Below are 23,897 nucleotides of genomic sequence, written 5' to 3' on the forward strand. Positions count from 1 at the left end.
CCCAACATACATGTCCTTAGCATAAAATTTATTTGCTCTTCAGCATATGCTCTGGCTCTTCTACCAGTCTGTTGAGTCAAAAACCAAAGCTGGAATAAGAATTTGTCAGACACAGAAAAAAAAAATAAAACCACCTTCTCCACTGCTGAAAGGACTACATCTTGACCTGATCTGAATTTTGAATAAAGTTTTGGGTAAGTTCTGTTTTTCACATTAGACAGTTTCTCTGTGTTTAAACAACCACTGAAAGTTTGCCTGAAATTGTCCCAAACAGTGGTCCTATGACCAAAGAATTTGCGTATTAGAGGTTGCTAACAATATGCTCAAATTTAGATGAAAGTCTTACTAAAACCATATATGGACTCTGTGTTAAAATACTGTATATTCAAGTAAACCTCAAGTCACACAGACTTCCATAGGTAACCCAATTTTAAATCAAAACAGCCATGTCTTCTATTTATAGAAGTCCTAAACCCTGGTCTGCTAGGTGATACAGTGAACTGACACCCGAGACAGGTACACAAAGAAAATATTTCTAAAGGCTTAGCCAGATGAGAACAATAGATAAGCATCTTGGCAGATGTCCTACTTCTGTTTGAGCCAAAATCCCGGCTCAAAAATGCTTCTTCAGCTTTACAGTACAGGTGCTTTCTAAACTCCAACATATTAACTCAGTACCAACACAGCAGAAAACTGCATGTGTCAGGAGCAAAGATACCATTTTCCTGTTATTCCTTTCTTCTCCAAAGAGTCTGTTTAGCAGAACAGGTGCCTTTTTGCAGTCAGCATTTCTGCTTTGAAGACTCCCAGTCTGACATCTCTTACTGACCACAGCACCCGTGAAACCTGCCTTGCCAGCACTGTCTCCAGTGGGATCTTCTCCATCACAGACAACAAAGCACATGCAAGTTGGTACCCCTTCAGATCTTGAGATAAAATTGGGACAGAAAGAATCTGTCTTATTGTATAAAAAAGAAAAAAAAAATCAACATTACAACTCCCAGCTCCACAGTTAAATTTATTAGGACATTAGTTCCCAAATAAGGAGCCCAGCAAATAATAGTCTGTAAAAATCTAGTAGCTTCTCTTTGTTTTCACCTACAAACATACAGTAAGATACCAAAAACTCATATATGGTTCCTAACAACTTTCTCCCTGCTGCTTCCCGTCATGGATACGTAACAGAGGTCTCCTGTGCCTCAGGTATGCCCTTGAATTGCACATGGCAGCAATCAGTGCCAGGAGAACAAGCATACCACCAGTGTGCTCGGCATTCAGTGATTGTACATTATGAAGAGATACAACAGTCATAAAACAATGTGTAAGGAACCTGAATCTGTAATAACAAACCATACAAGTAATTACTCAAGAATATGCAATTCAAGTACTTTGCCTCAAGCAGCTACTGGTTTCCTGGCTTTTCGTCTCCCAGCACCTACAGAATGGTCCTCAGAACAATTCTTCTGGGGGAGTTTTCCACCTGAACTGTTTAAAAGTGAATCCTACTGCTTAGGGAAGATAGAAGCAAGACAATCACTGCATTCAACAGGTGCAGGTCTGTATCAACAGCAAGGAACCACCAGCCTTCTCCTGCATTCATGCCAATCTTTATTTTCCTCGAGCTCATACGTACATGACCTTGCAGGCTGCTAGTTGCTCCATACTCCACCCAGCTGCAGCCCACTCACAGGCAAGACTCTTGGCTGAGCTTCTCAGTATGAGCTGTGGCCACTGCCACTCACCTGCCAGACCTGCTCCACTCCACTGCTGCCTGAAACCTGGCTAAACGCTACCACACCTTCAATGTGGGCACTGGATGCAAACTATTGCCCTACTTCCTTGATTCTCCCTTCCTGCCCAGCTCACCTTTTTATTTTTATAATGCTGGAAAATAGAGTCTGCAGCCCAAAGTCCAAGTCTAGATGAGCTCTGTTTTGCAAAGTGTGAGGGAATCTGGATATGTTGTGGTGCTGTGCCAGAGAGATAAGCCTATTATACAGGTAGCTTTGTTATGGGCTATAATGTGTAACAGAGGAAAGGTAACTCATGTTACTTAGGACTACCCTAAAACCAATTCTAAACATCAGCATTAACGTTTCCCAGAGTATCCACCGGAGATATCCTCTCGCAGTCAATTGTACCTGCCAATTGCCCAACTCACTATTGAGACAGTCAGGTTCCTCAGAGAGGCATAACACCACAGACTGCTCCAAAATGACACACGAGTCTCTTCAGACAGGCCAAACTTACAGAAATGGTTTCCTCCCTACACACACTTCATCATTAATCCTAAAGCTATTTTCCATTTCTTCTCCCTCTACTAACACTCTTAACACCTAGCACGCCTTTGTCCTATTTCAAGAGGCAAGAGCTGACAGCTAATATGTTAAGAGAAACTTCTGAGTTTGTCCTTAAAAATATATCTAAACAAAGCCCTGAGTTACAACCATCACATCTCTATCCAAATAAATACAACAGGACTAACAACAGTCATTACTCTGCATGTACAATATAAATATTGGTTAAGCCCGATAAAACTCTTTTGAGGTAGATATATACAGTACAAAATATATTAAAGGTTGAATGCAAACATCATACTCACTTCACCTTCTCACTTTGTCCTCCAGTTCTGCAGGAAACCTTGCAAACATTATTTCTGCCTCATCAGCATTCAAACTGAGTTTTTCTGAGTTCTGAGCTCTAAGACAATTTGCAGCTAAAAGAACACTGAAACCAAACATACATTTAACACTATCATGGAGTTGCAGCTGGGGCCATGAGAAAAGTAGGTTAACACAAAATTCAGCTAAGGGAAATCCAGGTATTTTAAATAACTTTGCAAACAAAATAGCACTGTTCAGAACAGGTTCCAACAGTTTCATCGACAAGAAAAAAAATACCCAAAATAATAAAAACCTTCTGCTAGTATTTTCAAAGGAAGTTTTAAACTAGAAATTTGAGCTTTAGTTCCCAAAAACTGATTTTCATGACTTACACCCTGTCACTGAAACACAAGAGGAAAGGAGAAAGTTTGAGAGACAGACACACCCCTGCCCCAACTCCCTTAGAAGGAAGATTCAGTTAAAAAAAATTCAAGGAACTCTAATGAAAACCATGCAACAAACAGATAAATCAGATTACAGTCTGCTCAGAACTCGACCAAGGTTCACATGGAAGGTTTGCAAACCTTTAGATAAACTTGTCCTGAGTTCAGAGTTTGTGACAAGCAAGCAAAGAGGTTTTGGATTTTTCTGGGCTGTCAGACCATGATGGCAGACACAAGGTACGATAACAAAATAAATAATAAATCTGGAGATTCACTTTTCTTTTGAATAAAATATCTGTAAAGATGATCCTTTCCATTATAAATAGTCTAGAGATTGATACAAATTCATAGCCACTGAATAATTAGTGCACCAACAGTTGCTTTAGGAAGATGACTGAACAGAAAAGTATCTGCTAACCAGTCACTTCTGTGTTTTGTTTTTTTTTTTTTGTTTTTTTTTTTTTTTTTTAACCAAAGATAAATCAGAGTGTAGGACTGCTATCAGCTAGCCAGTTAAGTGCTGATAAGTACCAACAACTGACTGCACTGACTCAAGCACAAGTGGTCACATTTTGTTGTGAATAACACAAAAACGAGTATGACTACAGAAAGAAGGAGCACTGACGCCTCCCCATGCTTGTGTGACTATTGCTTACTTTGTCACAAGCAGGTGCAGGCTGGGGAATTTTCTCCCCCATAGCTGTGGCTCTCCGACAACAACCACAACTTTTGGGTCTGATTTCAAAATTCATTGTCACATCGCAAATCGGAGATGCATTATTTGTGTTTTGAGCAGTCCCTGTCAGCTCCAGTTCTTTGAATAACCAAAGATAAATCTTTAAATTTAAATCTTTAAATTTTTAACCAAAGATAAATCTTTGAATACCAAGCAAACTTCCACTTAGCCCATCTCCTTCCAGAGAAAGGCCATCTGGGTGAGAGACTTTCCCCAGAGAAAACTTGGATGGAAAAAAACAAGTGCCCAGCAAGAAAAAGGTTGTGCTGTGGTTTCTCATATGTCTCACAACAGGAATTCAGACTTGTGAGTTATGATTCTCATGACTTGAAGACTGAAATATTCTCCAAAAGAAACACACTTAAACATGGTTACAATAAGCGTATTAAAGTATTAACATAAAATAAAAAGGTCCAGAAGAAGAGTCTGGAGTCCAAAGAGGCAGAGCATGCCAAGCCTTCGCCTCTCAGGCCCAAAGGACGGTTCAGATATTCAACACAGCGTAACAGCTTCCCCCTGAACAACGGCAATATTGTTTCTTCAAGTAAGTCAGAGGTAGTGTCTAAAACAGTGTAATGAATACAGCAGCAGCCTCCAGCTGAGCCCAGCTACGCCTGAGGTGGCCCAAGAACAATACCATCTCGGCTAGCCTGGTCACACTGCTGCTAAGGGATCAGCAGCGATCCTTGGTTTGAGCCCTGGTGTTGAGAAATAAGCAGGATGTGCACACAAGGGCACGGTGAGTCCAGTCACCAGGGAGACGCGCACCATAATCGGGTACATCTGCTTCGGAGGCCAGCCTCTTGTTGGCAGGCAGACAATGCGCCGGACTGCAGCAGATGTGTGCATAACTTAGTCAAACACGTAGCCACAGACAAACACGCAGCAGCGCTCAGAAAGCACTTTGTTCCACTCGGATCCACACATCCCTGGGAGAAGGGACCTGCCTGTATGTGATGTTTAACCACATTTCCTCTAGAAAACTTTTTTTTTTAAATAAGCAGGTTACAATAGGTTTCACTTAATAAATAAAACATTTAGCATAGTTCGAAGATGTCCACTGAGGAGCACAAGTGGGACACAGCAATCACGATGTACTTGCAGATTCATCATCTTCTAAAAGAAGGTCGTTTAATGCAATAACTGTAGCAGCAAAGTCAACCAGCTCCACAAAGTCTGATGTAATTATGTTAACACCCATAACACCTGGTTTCTGTGCTTTCACCCAATTTAAAATCATGGGCAGATTCCTAAAGAAAGTGAAAGAAAGAAAATTAACATTCTAAAAGAAAGCCTTCCCTATACATGCTCTGCTCTACTTTAAATACAACACACTGTTTGCAAATTATGTTATTATCTCACATTTGTGATCAGGTGCTGGCTGATTCCCAAAGTGCAACTAGCCTGATGAGAAAAGTGCTTAGCATAGCATGCAGTCATTAGCTATCAAATGGCAATATCAGTCAATCATCAATCCAAACTACCATGCATACAAAATAACATTTGTGAACTCTAGATTCACTGAGTAGACTGTGCTTCAGCATTTAATGCTGCACTACAATTTCTTCCATCCTGGTTTGGTTTTACCCAAGAACACACTGAACTGAAAGCTTAATTTCACAGCAGACTTCAGTGTAGCACAAGGCAAGGCTATACCCGGCCTAAGACATTCCCCTGCCCACCTCTGCCTTAGAGTGGGCAGGAAAAGTCATCAGGGGCAGCACACTTCATTTCTACCAAACTCCTTTCAGCCTCCAGACCCACCTAGAGCAAAGGGATCAGAGAAACCAAACCCAGAATCAAGCTCTCAGCTCCACAAGGGTTGAGCATCCCACCATACATCACTGTAACCAGAGAAAGGTGAGGTGTGTGTTAGGAATTGAGTTAAATGGAGTTAGCAATTCTACAGCAGGGAGAAGTGTCAGTCATTTCTCAGACAGAGTGCAAATCAGGAGTCTGCACAAGCTTTTTTGCACTCTAACATGCAAACCCCAGGGTTTTCAGCACCAATAGAGACAAATGACTAAATATATTAGAATTATTTAAACTAGTGCCATAATATGCATACAAAATTATATAAGATTATAGGCAAGCAAATTAGCTAACAGGATGGGGAAGAAAAAAAATCCAAACAGAAAACCTAAAGGCACCCCACAGCTCTTATTCCAGAAAAAAAAAATTCTTGTCAGGAACCAAGAAAAGAGAGAACTTGAGTAAAGACATAATTACTATCCCTATAAAGGGACAAACCAGACTTCAGCCAGCTAAGTGTGAAAGATGCACATTTCTCCTTTAGCAAGAGCTCAAGAACACTTAAATATTCACATTCAAGGAAAAATTTCCATATGAGAAGGCAAACGTCTACACAGAACTGCAAAGACAGATTTACGTGTACAAATCTGCTAGCATGTGTAAACGTATACAAGCAATCATGCTTTAGAAAACAGTGGCATCTATTTTAAATTTTCACAGTTTACTTTCAAACAAGTAAGTGGCAATGATGGGGCCAAGGGAAAGGGATGGAGCAAAGGCAGGCTTCCAGCCTCCCAGCAGCTTACAGCCCGGACCTGTACCAGGAGTCACTTGAAACAAAACTGCTTGCCCATTCCATGAAATTAGATGATTCTTTACTAGTTTAAAAATAGAAATTCAGTACAACCTTTCCTTTAATCATGAGACAACAGCACATTTAATATACAGTACACAGACATAAGTTACATCCATGCTGTTAGGTATCCCCACCAACCATACATATTTACATTTGTGCAACTTGTGACAGCAAACGCCAGTCTTAAAGGACCTGAGCACCATCTAGTGCCTAATGCTGACCACACAGACATGGGCAAAGAGCAAGCCAGAGTGGAGATCTGAATGTATTGTGGCAAACATCATTTGGATTTCATTATTTTTTGCTAGATTAATATCTGAACAGGAAGGAGACTGAAAATTCCATGACCTATACTTCACCTGGCATTTCCTTACTTCTAACAAAAACTTTTGTGACTGAAAAAGCACAACACTCGCTCTTTTTAGAAGAAAATTTTTTTAAAAGTTATATTGACTTTGGCTTCAAAATAACAATACTGTAATTACTTCTAAAGTGACCAGTGACTCTACCAAAGGGAACGTGAACTGGCTGCTGAAGATGTGTGTTTATCTCACTGCTTAATGTTAAGCTCAGTTGCTGATCAAATTAGACCAGTTGTGACCACCTATACAAGTGTAATTTAGAACTTAATATCATTATGGCAAGATAAACTGTTAGTGACATCAAAACAGGCAATATTAAAAGTGAGCCAGGAGACCAGATCCCACCAAGACTGTTACAGTTCTAGCAATTTTTAGCAAACAGGCTAAAGTGATAATGCCATAAAACAAAGCCACATGGATCTTACCATGGTCACGCTGTTAACACTATCAAAAAAATCACTGGCACTCTGTGCTACTCAAAGCAAAACCCTCTTCTAATGATCTTACGGGCAAATTAATTGTACAACAGTCAGTGGTATAAAAAGAAGTGTAATTGGTAATCTAATTTTTGGTAAAAAAAACCCCCAAGATAAAATACTACCCCGTATCATATATCTTTGGCCATTACTGAAATTACTGAGACAGATTTGTACAGACAAATGCAAAACTGAGACCATGAATATGCTATTTTCCTCTGCAGCACAAACTTTTTTGCCCCTAAATTCAAGTTCAGCCAATTTGGAATGAATTACTGGTTTGAAACAACAGGTCCAGCCCACGTTTTATGAAATCACATCGCATTCAGAAAGAGCTCCAATTACCAGGAAGCACACTTACATATATACCCTGTTACTTTAGTATTTTCAATAATTATTTTTAATGACTGCAAATATCTCTCACAAGCAATAGTAATGAAGCAAAACTGTTTCTTGCTGACTCAGTGCCTCTTTCAACATGAGACGTGGTAAGTACAGAAATGAGAAATCAAGACAAGTCCTTACCTATGAACAAGTGTGTTCTTCAGACCACGAATTAGATGCCGCGCAATAGTTTTCACTCGAGGCGTGAGAATTGCTTGAGAAACATGAAAAGTCCCATAACGACTTCGTTCCTCAAGAGTGGTCTCCAGGAACTGTAACAGTTTGTGCACGTTGGTTGTATTGGCCCATGGTGCTGGCATTTTATTCCCTGGCCACAGGAAGGGGTATTCCTGATACAAAGGGTAGTGGTAGAATATGAGAACCTAACAGAACAAAGAAAAAAGAAGAAAAAATAAACAAAAATTCACAACTATGTTCCTTATCCTTAAACAGGGTGTTGCATTTGTTTATGCCTATGCAGTACTGCTGCAGCTAGCACAGCAGTTAAAAGAGGACCAAGCAAAAAGAAGCTGCTCCCTAGTCATGAGTGTCAGTAAATTTGTTGCACTATTGCCAACAAAGACGACTGAGATCATTTTGGTTAGCTATGAGGACAGAATTGCTTCAGGCTTTAAGGGTCATCAGTTTAAAATGAAAAAGTTGCCAGGAATATACTGAAATGTCATTCAAAGAATTCAGTTTAAGAGTATTCCAAAGCACTGTCACAGAACATTACCATCTGTACTTGAAGTTAGGGATTTTAGCTGTCTTGCCATCTTCTGCATAACTCCTATTAAGTGGCTAAAGCGTACCAGGCTGACTGGCGTAACAGCATTCCACTCACACTTACTGCATGAGATGCCAAAGCCAGTCTTTTTGTCAGCAAAATCTTCTCTAAATCAGAGGTCTGTATGTTATACCTTGTAAGGTGGTTCACTATCAGAGGGCAGCAGGCGAAGATGCAACACTTGTTATTAACACTCAAACTTACAAATGATTCACTTTTGGACCCTAGCACTGGCAGCATCAGTTCAGAGGAATTCCTCAAAGCCTCACCTTTTTTACAGTTTAAAAATTACATGCAGTCACTGAAACCCTGTTCTCCATTTGTGTGTACACATGTGAGCGGTTACCACAGAGAAGAGGCATTTAATCCTGCCACTATAGATTTGGATGGCTGCAAAGGAGCCAAGAAATTCTGTAGATACCTTAGTCATGTTAAAGTTTATATGCTTCACACTGGCCAAAAAGACAACAGTTTATCAAATCCTCACCACCACAAGTCAGCACAACATGCTCTTCCAGAAAAGAAAACCATTTGTAAGGAGCACAAGGCCCTGAGGATACTATCATTTAATGGTTTAAGGAACACGTCTGAGAGCAGGACACAGTCTAGCCACACCATGGATGGAGGGGCTATACAGCTGCAAATAAATGGAGGGAAACATGCATGCTACATAAAGGAGACCTTAGTGGGCTTTAAATGGGCTGTCAGCAGTGTCCTTGGGCCAATACCTCTGAATGGGAACCACACCCAGCCTCTCTATTTAAGTCTTAACCTTTCCGGTCTGAAAAACATTACACATCCTTTCCCTACCTGGTGTTTCTTCTCCCACATGTACTCTAATGTCACATATTCTACACATTCAACGGAACAAAGTTTGGATCCAAAGGCTGAGTGGATCCTGTTGATCAAGAAGAAGTGATGGCTGTCATCCATGGCATAGAAGTGATTGAAATCCAAGAAGATTACTTCCTTGGGGTGCTGCTCAAGAAAGGTGTTAATCTCCTTCAGCCCATCCCATACTTTGATGCCAAACAAGCCGTGTATGAAGTAAATCTCTTGTCCTATTTCCCCAGGTTTGGAAGATACACGAAGATCAAAGTAGCGGATCCCACCTTCCAACTGCTCTTTGAAAGTCAGGTTTTGAGTCACTGACCATTTCTTCATGATCTTTCTAACCAAGGAAATTCTGGCCAAACGTTTGATGGCTGTGGCTTGGTCTGGTCCCACAGGAGATTTCTCATCAACCCAGTAGCTGAAAGAATCGTGTGACCCTAGAAAAAAAAGCCAGGAATATTTAATTTTAGAAAACTGATTCCCCCAAAACACATATACATATGTGCCCTGTAAACTGAAAAAGTGCTACATGCATGGAAGGGTCACAGAAGAGTTATGCTTAAGTGTGGGTCTTCCAGACTATCCTTTACACCTTTATTCTCCCTAACTGCACAACAAGAGCTATGCTTAAGGTTCTTGGTTTCATCTGTTTTCTTGTGTGAGCTCCCAAGTTCAATGCACTCTGAAAATCATGACCATGAGATAAACATCAGTGGTAAAGCAAACTGCCTTCTAACCTTCCTTCATTTACAAACTATCAATCTACCTCCAAAGCTTTCCCAGAGCCTGGTACATCACTGATTTGAGATGAGACTCCAGCTTCATTGAAAGAAGCTGAGGCTTTATTTTCATTCTACCTGGTAAATCCAATTGTGCCCTAATGCACCAAAATTCTTGGAACAGATATCATTATTCATGTGACAGAGGGATCTGTACATGCAAACACCTTACCAGCATATCTCACTTTAGCCCCAAGACAGTAAACAAATGATTAATAGTTTGAACGGTGGGCAACAACTGGCTGAACTTAGAGGTGGAACAATTGACTACACCACCACCAGTTACTGTGTGGTTTGATACCAAGTTCAACAAGTTCATGAACCTGTCTTTTACCTAGCAGTGCCTTTGAGTGACCACAGATAGGGTGAATAAGATTCACCAAGAAAGACAACCAACAATCAAAATCGCCAGTCCCTGCCAAAATTACACGTCCAACAAAGCTCCTGTAACAGCCTGTACCCTGGCAGAGAAATTGCATCTCCAGTATAAAATTTGTGCTGACTAGAAAAAAAACCCTCCAACTGAAAACTCAGTAGTAATTGGAAACAAAACTGAGAAATAACAAAACATCTTCAAAATAACAGCTTCAGAGTCAATGAGAGATCCCTAGCTAAGCCAAGTCAATAACAGAACAAAGAGTAATAGAGCAGTATCTCAGTTTACACTGTATCAGGGCAGCATAAAGCAAAAATGGGCAGAAGCTGATGTACCATAGACTGAGGTTGACCACGGATTTCTCCATTTACTCCAGGCACCGGCATTCTGGCCAAGAAGCTGCAACTGTTCCAGGCATGACTTCCCTGTGAAGATCCAGCCAGGAAAAACACTACAGAAGCTCTAACAGCCCTGCTTCACTTTTTTCTTCAGGACATCACATGAGAGGTTCCCCATTGAGCCAAACCCCACCTGCTTCCTGCACACCCACTTGCTGAAGTACAGGGAAAGCATCGTCACCCACAGTCACCACAAGCAGCTCCTTTTCCAGCTGCCTTGGGAGTACAGTGATCCCGCACCGTGCTGCCAGCATCCGCATTTTCCCTTCCCGCATGCCCCAGGGTTCTTGTCCCTGCTTCTGGGACTATACTTTTCTAGAATTTTGTCTTCTACCTCAGTCTGCAACTCTGTTAAAAAAAGTCCTAATTTGTCATTTCCAATTTTAAGACATTTGAGGCATCCACAGCCTCCTTTACCCAGACCTTTTATTTGTATACCAGTGCTCACCTGAAGACTGACGCATTTCCTGTGATACAAGATCAGAGCTATAAACAAGATTATGATCTCAATTGGATTATCTTGTCAGGATTTTTTAATCCAGATGTAAGAACAGACTGTGCACAAACCAAACATCAGTTCACAACAACCTTAAAAGCACTCTTTCTCCATGAATTTCAACTAGTTCAAGAGTACTGAAAAGGAACCGTGAAGGTTAGTTTTCAGGCTTTACAAATGAACACGGAAACTAATTTTGATCAACTCTTTGTGAATTCTTCACAGTCTTTGCAAAAGTGTGTCTCTTATGTGGCTTTCTACTCAGTCTTCTAGAAACAAGCGACAAGTAACAAAAAAAGCTGTTTTTAAAATATGTCAGCTTAAGAAGCTATTTAGTACCTGTCACAGTAAACTACATCAAAAAGTAGCTGGTAGTTTTGGAGGGACACCTAGATTTTTTCCCCACCTCCAAATGCATAACCCCTAACAAAATACAGAATCAAACATCTAGTGAAGACATTTCAGAAGAAGCCATGTAAGGCCTGGCTCATATTACAAGCTGCAATTCATAGACATTTGAGTTTCATACACCTCCCCATTCAGCAGAATAAGCCTTTCAAGCTTCTACAATATTTGGAAAGTAGACTTCAATTGCAAGGGGCTTGTCTTCTGCCTCTGAATGAGTCACTTCGCACAAAGAAGTCATGGGGGGTTTTGTTTTTCTTTGTGTGGGTGTTTGGGTTTAAGTTCTCAATTCTCTCTCTTTTAATTTCTTCCTTCATTTAGGTCGCTGTAGAAAATTGTTTAACATGCTACAATAAGGCCATAAGAAGCATTTTCTTTTCATTTTAACTAAGACTGTGCAGCAGCCTCTAGAGAGCTGTCTACAGAAGTCACTTGCACCATTATGCTCCCTCAGACAGTGTCACTGATAATCTGCCTTGCGAAGGAATGACAACTTTATCTGGCATGAAATATATTGTTGTCAACTCAGAGTTGCCTAAGCAAATCCAAGCCAAGAAACAGCTTGTTTTCCTAAGTCTGATCACATACTTCACAGCTACAAAAGCCTTTCCTCTGCAGATTGCCACACACAAGGCACGTTTAAGGATACAGAGAGCAAATTTCTCCTTGCACTATCACAACCCAAAATCTATTTATAGCTCTAGAAAGCAAGAAGAAAGAAAACAAGCCACATGCACGTTGCAACTTTTTCAACACATACAGAACTGCGCTCCTTAACAGGGCAGCTATTTGGGAAATGGAATATATATGTGACATGCTTCTATAGTTAGAGAAGATCCTTAAAACTCCTGCCCCGCAGCTCTGCTTAAAAGCCTAGGAAATTGGACTTCTCATTTATAACAAAGTCAACATGTGTACCTAGATATAACCAAGTAGAACATGAGCTGGAGCATCTAAAAAACAAGCTCTCCTTTTCACAGTTGGTGGAAGACCACCTAAGGAAGACAGGGAAGCATCATCAATACTGAGGCTGGAAAGACACAGCAGAAGTTCAATTAGATTTTCAGTGGTCATTTACAGAAGGCCAGCCACCAACAGTGAGAAATATCTAGGTCAAACCTGGACCCAAAACATTTTTACTCCCATAAGAGAAAAAAGCAAACTGTAAACCTGAAGCAACAGCACTGGGTACTTGTTGGGCTGAGAAGTAAGAGCTAGGTGAGGATCCATGTCATCCACCCAGCCCTTCTTTAATTTAAGATCACTGTGTTATGCTACCAGCTCAGCCACTGGCTTTTAATATAGCTTAGCTGTGATGTTAAGCTACATACTAAGCTGATTGCACCATGATGTCAAAATAATCCCTGCTCTCCTTCGCTCTTACCCTAAACTCCATGAAAGGCCTAGTGTAGCCATGGCATGAGCCAGACTGGTTGCTGATCCAGCACGATTTCTTTTTGAAAAAAGTATAACCTAAACCAACCCAGTCCTGTACAATTTCAAAGGTAAAGGCCAGAACGTACACCAGAAGCATGGAGCAGACCAGCCCCATCTAATTAGCAGCTCAGTGTTAGAGCTGCTAACCACATTCTCAATTAAGGTCTAACGCAAGGATGTGTGGAGATACTCAGATATTGTAACGTTGTACAGTAACGGCAAAGGGGCTGGCAGCTGCTGAACAGAGCAAGCATCACATATCTCTCATGACATACACGGAAAGGTCTTTTCTGTGTATAAGAAATCCTTTACAGTCTGTGTTCACCCCCGCCCAAATGGTGTGGGTCTCTCCAAATTATACTGACCACTTTCTCAGGAAAGTTAAAAAGGCTCAAGAAGTCTCGTCAGAAAAACATTTCACATGATACTTGACATCTTAAAAACAAGTAACACCCTGCACTGACTCAATAAATCCATTCCTTAAACTTGTTGACTGTTAACAAAGCAACTAATAAACCCAGGTATTTATAACTTCCATCTTACAGACTGAGGAATCAAAATGCACAGAAAAGTCAAGAAAACTTCATTGTCCTTCAGGCAAACAGAGGCCAGAATCCCAGTCTGAACTGCCTCAAGGGCATGTTCTCGCACATGCAGCACACTTCTTGAGTCACTGTACATGAGAACAGATTAGCATTCAGACTGCAATCCTTACTGAGCTACTCAAGTGACATGGCATCGGTCTGGTGCTACGCCCTTCCCAAAACCAAGCTAGGCACAGGAAACAAAACAAGGAGATGATGATTTGCCAGTTGCTTCCAACAGGCCAAAGATGCACAGCATGAAGCAGCAAGCATTAAATTTAAACATGAAAGAGTCTGCACATTCAAAGAAAAAAAAAAAATTAGAGGACTGCTAATCAGCTGGCAGCTCTTACAGAGTAACAGACAATGGCTGCTCTATTATGGTTTCCTTTCTTTCATCTGACAAAGATTGGAAGCTTCAAGGAAAGCAGTCACATCCCATCAGATGCCCAGATATTTAACCATCAAAGGCCGTGATATGATTATCATAGTATTAAAGAGGTATCTTTCAGACACCAGATTGTTACAATGATGAATAGTCCTCTTAATTTTATCCCAGCAAGTGCAACTGTGGATTAATTTTTATTAATATGTTTAAACTCCTTTTTATTCTCCTTACACTAATTTCTCAAGTTAATTGTATGTTAAATAGATTGTATTTCACTGTTCAGGACGACTTTTTTGTTGAAGCCTTTGTGCTAATTGTTAGAAAGCAGCCTTTTATCATCACATCTGCAGCAAAGTCTAACTTTCTAGTGTGCCTATTTGTCATGCTACTTAGTCACAGATAGTCAAATTAACCCACGTTATAGCTCAAACAAGTGACACTAATCAACTAATGTTATTAAGCCTTGAATTTCAACAATTACTAGCTATATCACTTTGTATTATCTTTCATTTCCACATCAGTACTTTCCACATATACAGTTGCAGCGCAGGGATAGGAATCAGCATCATCTCACCAACCCCGGTTTCCTTTTACAAGCTTGTAAATTTACCTTCAAGGGATGTTAAAAATATGTCTGCATGGCATGCAAAGTGCAGAGATCTTCCAACACAGAACATACTTGTGCACTGCCAATTAGTTGAAAACAAGACAAGAACTCCTGTTTTTTCAGATACAAGCATGTCTACAGTTGTATCACTAGTTTCCCAGGTTGCAAGGCTGTGGACTAGTCAGAAGCAGCAGTTAAAGATACTTTCTGCTAAAGTCTAACCAAGAAACAAGAATGAAAGCAGAAAGGCAGGAGAGTGCACTGTCAGTAAGTTTAACTACATCAGACTAATTTGTTTTGATCTTCACATTAATGGAATATTAACCAGATAAAAAATGCAAGAAAACCTTTTTTGTTATGTTAAACATTTGTAAGAAGAAAGGTCAACATACCGTACTAACCCACTAAAAAGCATTAAAGGGTCATTTGTGGACAAAGAATCACCCTAGCTGTAGTGACGCCAAACTTCTTAGAGCTAGCTTTGCCTACTACACAAAGTACATTCCCCATATATTACAAAACACCACATATGACATAGCATAGCAAGCATCACATAGCCAAGACATCTAGAAGCACAGCAAGCAACTTCCAAAAACACAGGATGCAAGTTCTAGCAAGTTAAGACTGTCCCACAAACGTTCTTCTAAACCAAATGTCCTGTGTGTGCCAGAACTGAGGGAAAAATGGCATAAACAAAAGTGCCTCTCAAAGCCCAGAAGTCCTCAGGATTCAGGTCATTAACAATCCAGATTTTCTAATCAAAAGATTAACATCTTAAAAGCTCTTCACTAATGAAAAGTGAATCAAATAGTTCATATTAACTTGCCCAGCAAAAGGAGGAGAAGCAGGAATAACAAACATCCTATTGATAATTAATTATCTAAAACCATTGAGATGAGTATTTATATTTTAATAGAATCCTAAAAGAATCCTTTAGGTATTCTTAATGCAGTCTCGTTAGGGAGGACAAAGCCTAGTACAGACCAAATCCTCTTAGGAAAACTTCCTCTCCCTATCAAAGAATTACCCTGATTTCCCCTCACTGCCCCTTTCAGGGTGGGAGTTGGAGTGGGGGGAATAAAAGGGGTACAAAGAGAAAGGGACTGCTTAAAACTGTCTCAGACACAAAACCACATGGTAGTTTGCTTTTCTTTCCAGCCAAGCGAAATACCTGTTTGGCACTGGCTGTAGTTATTGCCATTAAATTTTTGTGATTTAGCGATGAATTCCCATTTTTATCAGCAACCTCAGCTGTCTGCACTGGGAAAGCAGAAAGTGGCAGTACTTCTCTACCATTTCAAAGCCTGAATAGATCCACCTGCTCTGAAAAGACCTTCAGTTTAGGGTCCTATATTCTTCTTTTGTGACCACTCAGAAGTGTGTGAACCAAGGGCTCATTCTCCACTGAGAAGGCTCTAGGGAAATTTTTTCTTGTTTTCATTACTTTTCCGTCTTTTTACATCTTTTCTAGAAGAGCAGGCAAACTGGAACTTCCACACAACATGGAAGGAGAGCAACAACCATTTATATCAACATTATGATTGGTTTTCTCTGTTTGAAGTAAAACTTTAGCCTGTTCTGCACTCAGTTACCAGTCAGTATAGTCACTCTCTAGGGCACACAGATTTTAATTAAAAAAAAAAAAAGGAAGAAAGTTTTTCCTCATGAAAAAATGAAGATCTTCATATGCTGTCATAAGAAAACTTTGTGGCATTTCCAGAACAAGTCAGTTTTGGCTAAACAGATGACAGTGGTCCTTTAAAAAGGAGAAACCCTAAGATCTGACGCTGGCTTTTCAGTGGAACTTCTGCATAGACCCAGTACAGTTACTTCACTATGTGCCACACCAGTTCCTCACATAGGGAGGTATAAAGGGAATACTTTGTACTTGGGAATAGCGGAACAACTTCTGTTAAGATACTCTCATCAGTATAGCGATGCAGAGAGTTTAACAGCCCCTCTCTAAGACTTGAGATTTGCCACTACAATGAAGTAGACAACCAAGGTAATAAAATAACTTGTCCTTTCAGGAAAAGTTCATCCTGAAAAATCTGCATTTACAAATCATACCCAACATCATCATACTTATGCAGATGTTTTCTTCTAATGGTTATTACCTCATTGATTGGTAGATGCCAATTAAATTGTGATGGAAAATAAAGCTTGGTGAATGAGAACATTAACCTTATATATTTCCTCCCTTTGAGCTTTAACCCAACAGATGGCCAGTTTAGCTGATTCAGTGATCCTTTTAATTAGGACTCCAAAGGAGTACTCTTTGGAAGGAGGATGCCGTCTCAAGCTCACCACCGCTTCTCCCCTCAGAAGCCAAATCCATAGCACACACCAGTCCATGAACAAAGAAACAAGAAAACCACAGCATTAGCAAGTTCAGCAGCTCACCTTAGGGTCATGCAGGCAAAGAGAAAAAAAAAAAAATCAATTCTACTAAGATGCTAGTGGCCAGTTCTTAATTAGACAGGGCTGCTTCTTAAGAACCTTTTCAGTTCTGCTTGGCCAACTAAAAGGCAAGCCACCCATAGGGCTTTTGGTGAGCAGTTGCACTGTCAGGACAGCAGAGCTGGTAGGTGGGGAGATGTGCAGGAGATGCCCAGGGCCCCACCAGCTCTAGCTGTTCCCCGCATGCAAGCGCCATGCAGTCACCCACAGCAGCTTGTCATCACAGCAAACACACCCCTCCACGCTCTGGATCCCCCCTTCAGGCTTAACTATAGGCTTGGCTGGTAGGGCTGCTCCTCATTGAGAGCACCTACTAGCCATATTTGTAAAGCTTTGTTTTCCAGGGCTGATTATTTCATAGGACTTTGATCATTTAGATCAAAACCATCAGGCTTCTGCCTTAGGGTTTTGGGGTGATCTTCTCAGCAAAGGGCACAAACAGTGGCATGTTACAGTACTGAAAGTTTCGGCCACAGTCGTACCGACACTACTGTGAAGAAACTATGGGAAGTTATTCAATTAAAAGTTGGTTAGAAAGTTAATTAAAAGAGTGCATGTGTTGTAGCAGGGAATTGAGCAGCTTGATTAGTGCTGTAGTTTGGAGCAGAAGACAAAGACTTACTATTTTAGAAGGCCAGGGACCCACCTCTCCTCAGAGATCAGTGACAGTCAAAGACATATTAACAACTATTTCAACTCTCCAACGTGATCTTATTTTAGCCATACTCAAGCCAGTATCATTTTCTCTGTTACAAGAATGCTTCTAGAACTGTAAACCTCATTTTTTCCATCAGCTCTAGCTACCTATAACACAGCATCCCACTGGCAACACTCCACCAATCGTCCAACCTGATGCAGGCAGGAATGGCTCCACATTCCAATTGCTGTGCATTACTTAGAAATGAGATTCTGGCCATTGTTCACATACTTTCAGAGGAAGAGCTAACACACCAGCTGGGATCACTAGAAGATGACAGAGAAGGCTGTGTGCACCATTAGAAGCCATGACTGAAGAGCTGCCCTACCTCTCCCCAGAGGGGCAGGCTGCCCACACACTCCACACCAGCAGAACATCCTGCCCAGCGTGACATTCAGCCCTAGCCCTACTGGTATCTGAAAAATTGACTTTTGGTGGCAAAGACTTCTTTAGCATTTCAAATCAGCCTTAGACGTACAAAATTTGACCTACAACAGAAACATTTATATTTCAAAATTAAAAAAAGAAATCTTGCGCTCTAGGACAAAAACTTTGGTGTAAGCTTATTTTTAATATCACATATCAAAGTGCTGAAGTAAAACATTTTACTTTTTCCAGATTTTCTATTTTTCAGCTCTCTTCTCCAGTGACTCCAATCAAACTGAACTTAGTTCAGATTCAAATTAATTGTTCCCCAACTAAGCTTAATTTTTACTAACAGCAGCTGTTTCACCAAAGCTACATGAAAGAAAATATAATCACCCTTTTTTTCTAAATACAGCCATTCAACCTGTTGTCCTTTCCTGCCTACATCTGCAGCACCATGACACATCAGGCTAACCTTCATATTCCCTCATGACACCCAGATGCTCCAGCACCCACCCTGGGGTTTGCCCAATTCCATGAACAGTTGTTTCAAGAAGGTTTTCTGGCAGGAACCACTTCGCAAAAAAACCCAAAAAACCAAAAAACCCTCTAAACCATCATCATCATCAACACAGAAAAGCTTTCCATCAGCCTAGCTTGCTGAACATGCTCATTCGTACTTGTAGGAGTGGAGGAGGGAAGGCAGGGGACATAAGAGGCATTTGATGAGCTTACTTATTTTATGAAAGGGCACCCATAACTATTCTGGGTGCTCCTGCAAGAAGCAGTGGATCCCTAAGTTATCATGAATTTCCTCTAGAATACAAGGAAAGAAAATCAGTCCTGGGGAAAAACTCACAGCTAACCATCCTGACCAGAACAGGGAACCAATCTAGGGATACAGTTTGATCAAAACCTGCAAGTATACCCACCTGTTATGTCATGGCTCTTAATTTTTTTAAGGTGGAATAACCCAGACAGGATTAAGTAAATGCATTATTACTGAGATCCAAAGGAAAACAGAACTGCCTACTCTCTGCTCATCACATTCATTCAGCACCTTGGAGGCTGGACTAACAAAACACTCAATAAGCAAACACTGATAGTTGGCAGTGAACATGTTAGATTGCTTTGCTGTCTCAAAACAACAGGCACAAGCTTATCATGATCTCAGAAAGCAGATCTTCAGGCAGAAAAGGTGTTTCACCTGTCCGAATACAAGTATTCATGTAAAAGCTTGATGAAGCTGGAAAGCAGTGCTGTATGTTCAGAAGCAGAGAGATTTCTCAGACTCCAGCACGTAGTTTATTATTATACTGCAAAAATTACTTAGAAAGGCAAGTAGTTGAAATGAAACAGTACAAATTGGACATGCCATGGTGCTATGAATTATCAGCGTGCAAGTACAAGCAAGAAACAGGTTGGGCTTCTCCAGCAAATTCTTTAAATAGCTGATTTACTTTGAAAGCAGATCAGTTAGAGTACTGCAGCTTCTTCTTGTGTTCCATTTCTCATGGGGGAAGAAAGAAAACTAACAGATGCAGATTAAGAGATGACCAAGGAAAGCAGTAAGCATCACAGTTGTACACGATTTCATAAAATTGTTTAAAGTAAACCAGCTTGAGATTAAACAAATACTATACAATACCCTGCTAAGGGTCACATTCACAATCAAAATGTTTAAGTTCTTTTTAAACCCACATTCAAAGAGGATTAGTCTAGAGTATAATTAAGAGAAAACCCTCTAGAGTTTCACACAAGGTCACCACTTGTTGAAGGTGGTTAATTTTGTTGACTATATTGTATGCATGTAAGTTGATGACATTTTAGTAACTTGATATTTGGCAATTTCTCATTGCAAAAGATTCCTTCTCTCATGACATTGCACAGGAAACCTCATCTCTTTTCCTTGGACAAGACTATATTGCTTTAGCATTTTGTCTACAGTTTTTTCAACAGAAACAACAGAAAAGCCCAAACTCTGGAACTGATTGCACCCAAGCTTTGGAGGATGACACGAAATTTTTCAAAGTCTCTCTCCATTTTGAGCAGAGTTAAATCACCATGTAAACACCAAACTGGTACACTTCATTAAATACCCACCTTAAACATCATTTCTTACCAGTTGGTTCTAAGGATTGAGCAAAGAATTACTTCCTCTGCCCTCAGGTAGCATGTTTCATGCACACACACTTAACAGCTCAGGGAATCATAGAATAATGTAGGTTAAAAAGGACCCCCAAAGGTCACAGCTACCTTTTTTAAAGCCAGTGAAAACAAGCAGCTCCAAAGCTGAACTGTTTGCAACAAATAAAGAAGCAGAACTCTATGCAGACTTCCTTACTTCATACAGCAGTTAAGACTTTCCCACTTACAATGTCATACAATAGATTAAATCTAAGCAGTTTCTTTTCTGTGTATACTACCAATTCTTTCACTTTAAATAACCCCATTCTATCAATTTTGTCCTTTAAAAAAAAGTAGATTCTTTTATTCATCAAATGCTGCATTTCTCCAAAGTGCAACAAGCTAAAAAAAAAAAACAAAAAACAAAAAAACCAAACAACCCAAACCCACAAAACTAAACAACAGTTTCATGGTTTTGAATGCTGACTTCAAATGAAGTTAAAACAAGTTTTAAGGTTTCAACTCCTAGAGTTACATCTCTGCTCCTACGTACAAAGAGTGACTGGGAAGAGGAAAGGCGGGGGTGGGGGGGATTCCAAAAAACAAACCCAGTTGACTCCATTCCTCCAGCAGAGAAAACAAATGCATCCAGAGATGGACAAAAGCAGGCCACACCTGTCATATGCACAGACAGGTATTAAGCACAGACAACAATGCTTCCCATTTGAGCCACAGCCTACGTTTCATCTCTTTTGAGCCGAAGCCTACATTTCATCTCTTTTGAAGATAGCATTGGCCTTCATTGCTATTCAGCATCTGCAAACAGATGCCGCAACTGAAACTTGTTTTGTACAATCCTTTCCTTGCACACTGCTAGTAACACCACCTTGGCTCTCAAAAAGGTTTCTTTGTCAAGGACAACACCAAAAATCCACTTCAGCAAAATAATCATTGGACTAAAATATAAAAAAAAAAATTCCCAAAACATCTACCCAAAATGTCTTTTCCCTGCTCGCAGACTGCATGAGGTACATGCAGGAAAGGAGTGGGAAAATACATTAACTTTGACTGCAAATAAACATACGCTGCAAGCATTTTCAAAAAAACCACTACTCATTTTAAAAGCAGCATGGCATTACTGAAACAATCATTTCCTTGGCTTCTCTGCTACAATACTGGTTGCATGATGTTTGTAAGTGATGGACAGTGGCAATGCACTTAACGCAATCTATACCATAACATTCTGCAAAGCTTCACAGCCCTTAAGTTGCTACAGCAATAGAAAGTTGATTTACTACTCTTTGCTAAAAGAGAGAAGGATTTCTTTGCTGTAAGTTTCAAAATCTGCAGCTGCTTGAATTTTATATGAACATTGAACATCCTTTCTGTCCCCCTTCCCTGTTCAAATGAACACCGTTACATAAAATACTTTTACTACTCTCAGGGTAGGAAAGGGTGCTACTTTTGATTAAAACTTGGCATTTCGACTGTTCTACTTCAGGTAAACCAGCAGCAAGTGCTGTACTCGACAGGAGGTGCACAGCCCCTTCTCGACATGCCTCAAATGTCCTTTTGTTATCTCTGCTGGCACAAAAAAGGAAGTTACTCTATTTCTAGGGAAGTGTCTCTGCATGTCCTCTATATAACACATACGCAAAGGATTTTGGTAAGTTACAGCGCTACCCTGAAAATCAAGCCTGTACCACTAGTGACCAGAGTCTAACATTCAGTATCAGAACGAGCTGCTACAGTAGCCGCCCCTAAAATCTTCCCTATTGACATCTACAAGCAATACTAGATTATTTTTTACCATTTACAGATGGAAAGTCAGCCTATTCCTAAGTACGTTTAGGGTCATCTGTTGTCTTCCTCATTTGTCAGTTTATCTATGAGTAAATCAGAAGTGATGACGCTTACCCTTGCCAATTTCTTGAAATAGAAGCTCTGTGCAGGAGCTAGGAGTTAGTTATTTTAAGTTTAGCTGGAAACGGGTAAAGTTCTATAAGTAATTACAGTATTTTAGTGTCTTCAGTGTAACATCCTACGTTGGGATATTTCATAACCGAGCTGTACTCTTCTTATTTCTGACAAGCCACGTATAGGTGCTGCTATAAAAGCTATTTCCATCTAACGAACCTCCAGTTAGGGTCAACGTAAACAAACCTCTCTCCCCACCTGCCGTTAGCCTTGCTCAAACAACCTGAGAAGCCTTAAAGAGGACCTCCAGAAGTCACAGCTACCTTTTTTAAAAGCCAACGAAAACAAGCAGGTCCACAGGTTAGAGATTCACAGCCGCGTTTACAGCGGATTAGGTCCTCCTGCCTCTCGTGCGACGGGCGGGATCCAGGTTAGCCCTTATGCCCGAGTAGGCGCTCAGCCTCCCAACCAGGCTCGGATGCCTGAAGACAGACTCCCCACACGCTTGCTCCGGTTCAGGCGAGCTCCCAATCCCCGCTTCCCGGGCAAACCCCCCGCCACGGCCGAGCCTGCAGCCAGAGCACGGGCACCGCAGCCCCAGCCCCGCTCACCACTTCGCCGAGGAGGGACGCGCCGCCGCCGCCGCCTCCCCTCAGCGCCAGGGCCCGCCCCGGCGGGCGCAGGCCCTGCCGGCGGGGACAGGCCCCGGCGGCGCCGGCACCCGCACGACCCCTCCGCCCCCCGCCCCGCCGCCCTACCCGGGATGGCCAGGTTGGAGAGCGGGTGGGAGCGCAGCGCCGCCGGCAGCGAGCCCATCCAGTCCGCGTTGCTCTCCGCCATTGCCATTGCCCCCGCCGCCCACCGCCGGCCGCCCTCCCTCCCGGCCGGCGGCTTCATCCCCGGCCTGGGGAGCCGGGCCGGGCCACAGCGGCGTGGTCGGGGCCGGGGCCGGGGCCGGGGCCGGCAGCGGCCGCCCGCCCCCCTTATGTAACAGGTGCGGCCCTGGCGAGCGCGGTGCCGTCACAGCGTGCCGGCGGCCAGCCATTGGCTGGCCCGCTGTTCGCCCCGCCCCCGTCCCCGCCCCGCCCCGCCGGTAACCGGGCGCGCGTCCCGCGCTCCCCGCCGCGGTGTGTCTGTGAGGAAGAGGCGGGAGGGCCCGTCGGTGACCCCGCGGCGGGCAGCGCTCCCCGGGGTACGCCTGCTACGGCTGGAACAGCCGCCGCCGTCGCTCGTCTGCTCTTTCTGCGCCGCCCGACCCGTGAAACCGGCGTGGCGTCTGTCCGGGTCGGAGGAGGGGGAGGGTAACGGCGCGGGCTGGCGCTGGAGGTCTGTCAGCCGAGGGCCTAAACGTCCTCCCGCCGCCGGTGGCACCAGGCGGGGCTTCCGCACACCGAGCCGCTTGAAACTCGAAATCCTCTGAGCCAGCCGGCTCTCCCTTCACTGTGGACGGCGCCGGCTGTGAAGCTGTGCACATCCCCGTCACCTGCCGCTACCGCGGTGCGTGGGGACACGCTGTTGGGGACGTGCCCGCCTGCTCGGTGTGTGTGCCGGCACTCCCCCGCACACGGTACCCTAGCTGTACCGGGGACGACTGGCAGCTTGGATTCGGGTACTCGCTCTACTGTAG

General features: G+C 42.1%; 1 protein-coding gene across 1 annotated transcript; it reads right to left on the reverse strand.

The window, feature by feature from the left end:
- Window positions 1-4,164: 4,164 nt before the first annotated feature.
- PLCXD2 (phosphatidylinositol specific phospholipase C X domain containing 2) lies at window positions 4,165-23,209 on the reverse strand. Its single transcript, XM_052794834.1, has 4 exons — window positions 23,029-23,209; window positions 9,210-9,670; window positions 7,754-7,995; window positions 4,165-5,032 (listed from the first exon to the last, which is right to left on the reverse strand). Exons 1-4 carry the CDS (start codon window positions 23,165-23,167, stop codon window positions 4,870-4,872), a joined length of 1,005 nt encoding a protein of 334 aa, XP_052650794.1. The 5' UTR covers window positions 23,168-23,209; the 3' UTR covers window positions 4,165-4,869.
- Between the last annotated feature and the right edge of the window lie 688 nt (window positions 23,210-23,897).

The sequence above is a fragment of the Harpia harpyja genome, chromosome 8, assembly GCF_026419915.1.
Source record: "Harpia harpyja isolate bHarHar1 chromosome 8, bHarHar1 primary haplotype, whole genome shotgun sequence".
NCBI classification, from domain to species: Eukaryota; Metazoa; Chordata; class Aves; order Accipitriformes; family Accipitridae; genus Harpia; species Harpia harpyja.